We start from the raw sequence: 5,550 nt of genomic DNA, 5'->3' as shown, positions 1-5,550 counted from the left end.
AGGATGTCATTGTTGTAGCTATATTTTGATCGTAGGACTCTAACCCATAATGAATCTTGCTTCTCGACTAGACCCCAACCTAATTTTATCATGAAGGCCTAGCAACGTTCTTGGCATATCTTACTCCTAGGCCCCCCTGGCGGGACTTTTTGGGCTAGCTTGTTAATATTTTTTCAGCTTGTGAGATGAATTTTTTTGGTCTGCTTTGTTTCTCTCCCAAAACCAGTCCTTACATTTAGAATCAATCAAAGTTACAAATTAAATAAATAAAGGTATACATAGTATAATTAGAAAAAAAAAAAAAGGGGGTTTTTTTTTAGGCTTTTTAATTGTTAAGTCTTCCATTCATCTTATTGACAACCTCTTTTTAGGGTCTCCTTGTTGGCTTTGGAATATAGCAAAAGCACCTCAAAGTACTTTTCCAAATCATGATAAACTGTAAAGAGCTTTTGGAATGTAAAGAGTTTTATCCTCGTTTATTTTCTGCCTCAAGCTCCTAAAGAATTTCTCCAATGCTTTTTTTTTTTAAACTATCTCTACTTGTTGCATTGAGGTTTCTTTAAAGAGAATTAAGTCGTTTACTGACATATATTGAAAGAAAAATATTTTAATTGTATTATTAAAAAATATTTAATTTTTTTAATATATAAAATTTAAAAAAATATAATTTTAAATTATATATTATTATATAAATTAGTGTATTAATATTTTAGTACTTTAATTTGATAATTATATATTTTAAAGATTAATTATATTTTATAATAATAATAATTGTTATGTGTACATAAAAAATAATCATTTGTAAGAATATTTATTAAAATATAAAATATACATTAAAAATAAATTAAATAATATATTTATATATAAATATATAATAAATAATTTAATAATTAATTTTTTATATACACATAATATTTTTTATAAATATTATTGTCATATTTTATCTTTACTATTGAAATTTTTTGAATCCGCCACTAACCTTAATAAATTTACTCTATTCAACTTTATACATGAGAGTACATAAAAAATATTAAAAGAATACTCAATTAACAAATAAAATATTAACCAAATTTATATAATGATATATTTTAACTCTTATAATAATATTATTAATATATAGCATGAATTACACATCGAGATCAAATGAGGTAGCTTTTGTAAAAAATTCTAACAGATCAAGTTAATTTAGATCCAAAAAGTATAAAAATTATTATTAAATAACTTATCAATGTATTAAATTATCTAAAAATTAAAAAAATAATAAAAAATATAATTATTCTGTAAGAGAATAAAAATAACCGAGTCCTCTAAGGATTTTTTTGATATCGAGGAACAAAATAAAATTAAAAATGCATTGGTCACGCCTCTAGTAAGAATTTAAGATAAGAGGAGTACAATTGATTGTGGAATGTCGTAGTGTACTCTACACTCGTCCAACAAATGGAGCCCTTTGATCTCGACACGACGAGGGTTATGCGGCCACTTCAGGTAGAACTATGATAGATGTCGCCACCTGATTCCGCTTCTGCATGCAACGTGGCAGTTATATTGCATTGTTGCAAACCACCGACTTTAGCATACTCCCAAAAACCTAAACAAATCTCCAGTCTGAGCGGTGGTATATACAGCAATACTATCACATCATTTAACCTTCAAACTCCGTTTTTAATTTTCAATAGCAAAAATGATGAACGTATTAGCGATGTGTTTGTTTCTGACTTCTCTTGCAAGCATGTTTTCTCCCATTCCGTCTGCAGATCAGAAGCAAGCAGAAAGCACCATTGTCAAAGAAGGTCATCGGGTTGTCGTCGTTGAATTCGATGGAGATGGTTATCAGAACACCAAAATCTCCATCTCACCGGAGCAGCATGCAGATTCTGACACTGGCGTTGTTTTCAACACCGCCAAGGAGAAGATGAAGGAGGCGGCATCTGTTCTCCCTAACGTGGGGCAAGGATTATCCTCCCAAGCACACGATGCTGCCTTCCTCCATGCTTCCAAGGACCTCATCTGTGATGCCTACGGAAAGTGCAAGCATAAGATAGCCAGCGCCGTAGAGAAAGCCAAGGACAAGGCCCATGACGTTATCGACTTCGAGAGAGAGTCGCTGGCAAAAAAGAAAGAGGTGACGCGTGGTGCAGTTGAGAAGGCCAAAGAAACCATTTACGATAAAGCTCATGATGCCAAGGAGTATACAAAAGAAGCTGTGGAGAAGGTAAAGGAACATGGACAAACCCTCAAGAATGATGTGGTTATGAACGTCACGGAAGGGAATGATATGCTTTTGGGGGCTCGGGTAGCATTGAGGCGAGTTGCTGCTGTATATTTGGGATCCATGGACAATTTGGATTCATTGATGAGTGTGGCTAATTTGATGGGATTTACAACTGCTTATGGACTGTGTGTTTGGGTTACTTTCTTCTCAAGCTACGTGCTATCGAGGATTATGCCGAGACAGCAATTTGCCGTGATACAAAGTAAGATATACCCTGTATATTTCAAAGCTATGGCTTATAGTATTGGGATGGCTTTGGTGGGCCATGTCTTTGGCCATAGTACCAAGGTGCTTTCCCATAAAGCCGGGATATTTCAAGCTTATAACCTTCTTGCCGCACTTTTCACTGTTTTTGCCAACTCTGTTTATTTGGAACCTCGTGCTACTAAGGTATATACCCGCTACTTCCTTCCTTCCTTCATTTAGATCACATACTAGTTTTTCATTCTACTGATTGTTAAAGCCAACTCTCTTTTTTGGAAAAGATTAATTACAATTAATGATTTCATATGAGTACTTCATCATTGATGTTGTTCACCTTCCTCGTTTGGTATTGAAAGCGGTTAAAAACATTTTTAATACACAAAAAATTTAAGACTTATATAGTGTTGAAACAATCATAGAAGAGAAGGTGGAATCAAGTGTATGCATATTTTTCATACACATATCAAGATTTACCTTGTTGAGATGATAATTGTATTAGAGAAGCTTTTTAAGATATGATATTGGTTCAATTTTTTTTATGATCAGCTGATATTTGAAAGGATGAAACTGGAGAAAGAAGGAGGAAGGGGAAGAGAGGATATGACAGGTGAGCGTAGCATTACAGAAGAGAATCATCAACATCACAGTACTACTGATCCTAATGAAATCGGTACAAATGGTGCCACCACCCCGGCCTCAGGAGCAGCAACAACCACACTAGGTGCAGAGCAGGATGCATTCAGATCCAAGATTCTCAAACTTAATGAGAAGCTGAAGAAGTTGAATTCATACTCCTCCATCTTAAACATCCTCACTCTCATGTTTCTTACTTGGCATCTAGTCTATTTGGCTCAGCGTGTTCATGACGGCCCATGTTAAGTTAAAAAATACTTAGCAGTAGTAGTTTCTTATGATGATACATGCTCGTAAATGTGTGTTTTATGTTTGTGATGACTAGTTTAGTTAATCTTAGATTTGTATCTTTCATAGGCACGGAGGCAACGCATATGTTTGTGAAGTACTCATTGTAGTTTTTTTCCCTCATAATTAGTGTGTTATATGATAAATCAACAAGCTTTCACAATATGATAATGCTTTAAATAAAGTGATGGTTACATCACTTTTAATTTGTTTTTAATTGAAAAATCTCTAGTTTTTTTATTTTAATAAATAAATTCTTTTTAAAAACTATCTCGCCGTGATACGATCGTGAAAGGGATAGGGATAATCTAGTATTGTAGATATTTTTGCATTTTTACTTTTAATCATTTTTTATTTTTAAAAGATATCTCGTTGTGATACGATTGTGAAAGGGATAGGGATAATTTAGTATTGTAAATATTTTTACATTTTTACTTTCAATCATTTTTTACTTTTAAAAGATATTTCGTCGTGATACGATCGTGAAAGGGACAGAGATAATCTAATATTGCAGATATTTTCGTATTTTTTTACTTCCAATCATTTTTTTATTTTCTCTTTTGTCATCAGATTTTCTCTCTTTGTCAAGTCACCAATTTCCTTAACTTTTTGGCGTTAGCCCTTATACATAGTCTTATGACTTTAAGGAGACCTATATTTTTGAGAGAGAAATGTTAAGGGTCAGCAATTTTAATGTTTTATAATCATCAATTAATTATTAATAATATTTTTAATTATGTGAGATTATATCTAATATTGAGAGATCATTTATTTTTATTTTTATTTTTTATGGTTAAATATTGACTAAACACAAAGTTATTGCCCTAGACTTTTTTTTTTTTGGTAAACAGGCGTTGCGACCTGGTCACTGCCACTCCCTACTTTTGGCCGAAAGGGCCTCTTCCGTATATTAATTTGATCGCTAATCAATAATAGTCACAAATTTGATCAAATGCAAATTAATATAATAAGATGGCAAGAAAATTTTATGCATTAATTAGGTGAATAACTGTACAAATAACGCAAAACTACACTAAAACCAACAAGAGGGACTTTTCTGCTAAAATTGATTCATCAAGAGACTTCTTTAATAAATTATATACATCAGAGTGCACAAAGAGAATTTAATTAACAAAGTAAAATATTATTTAAATTTATATAATTATATATTTTTTTTATAATAATATTATTAATATATAACTTTAATTACACATCGAGTCAAATGGGATAGTTTTTACATAAAATTTTAACAATTAAGTTAATTTAAATTCAAAAGATATAAAAATTATGATTAAATAACTTATTAATGTATTAAATTATTTACAAATTAAAAAAAAACTACAATTATTCATAAGAGAATAAAAATAACCACGACATCCTCTAAAGATTTGTTTTATGTAAGGAACAAAATAAAATAAAAAATGGACTGGTCAACTCTAGATTTATTTTATGTGAGGAACTAAATAAAATTAAAAATTGACTAGGCAACCCTCTAGGAAGAACGTAAGATAATAGGAGTAGAAATGATCACTAGTCGCTTTTTGTTTGAATTATATTTTGTATATATACTATTAACTAATAACAAATTTTTAAATGAATTTTAAATTTACGATAAATTAATTTTTAAATAATATTACATATTTAAGATTTTTTATTAATTAACTCTAACTAAAATCGGTCTAATATAATAAAAATCAGTTATGACTAGTATTATTCTAAATTTTATTGTTTATTTAGTTAAATTTAATTCATAAAAAGATTTAAATGTATATAATCACTTTAAACTTCGTTAGGGAGACAATGAAAAATCTTGACACTACATATAATAAATTTATTTATTGGTATACTGATGGATTAAAAAATAAAAATACCTCTTAAATTCTAATAACAAAAAATTTTTACCCTTACTTTTAAATTTTAACTATTTTTTACCCACTACCAAATTTTCTAAAATATATAACAAAATAACCATTAAATTTCAAATTTTAAAATTTTCAATTTTAAATTTTAAATTTTAACAATGTAATCCCTCAGTAGTCCCAGTCCTATAGTCGCACCCATGCCTTCTTTACCCATACTTTTCCTTCATGTGCCCATTGATAAATGTTCAGTTCAATAAGTTGGCAAATAATTATTGTAATTCTTATGAA

General features: G+C 30.0%; 1 protein-coding gene across 1 annotated transcript; it reads left to right on the top strand.

The window, feature by feature from the left end:
* Positions 1 to 1,577: 1,577 nt before the first annotated feature.
* LOC107629766 (uncharacterized) lies at positions 1,578 to 3,563 on the top strand. The gene is made up of 2 exons (XM_016332649.3): positions 1,578 to 2,665; positions 3,026 to 3,563. Exons 1-2 carry the CDS (start codon positions 1,685 to 1,687, stop codon positions 3,356 to 3,358), a joined length of 1,314 nt encoding a protein of 437 aa, XP_016188135.1. The 5' UTR covers positions 1,578 to 1,684; the 3' UTR covers positions 3,359 to 3,563.
* Positions 3,564 to 5,550: the final 1,987 nt, after the last annotated feature.

The sequence above is a fragment of the Arachis ipaensis genome, chromosome B3 (genome assembly GCF_059453495.1).
Source record: "Arachis ipaensis isolate K30076 ecotype BB chromosome B3, ASM5945349v1, whole genome shotgun sequence".
In the NCBI taxonomy this organism is placed as follows: domain Eukaryota; kingdom Viridiplantae; phylum Streptophyta; class Magnoliopsida; order Fabales; family Fabaceae; genus Arachis; species Arachis ipaensis.
This window is presented reverse-complemented; position numbering and strand designations above follow the sequence as displayed.

Excerpts from the sequence above, each read along its gene's own strand:
- LOC107629766 (XM_016332649.3), top strand. The coding sequence starts at position 1,685 with ATGATGAACGTATTAGCGATGTGTTTGTTTCTGACTTCTCTTGCAAGC. Across the intron at positions 2,666-3,025 it reads TGGAACCTCGTGCTACTAAG|CTGATATTTGAAAGGATGAA; the intron begins GTATATACCCGC and ends TTTTATGATCAG.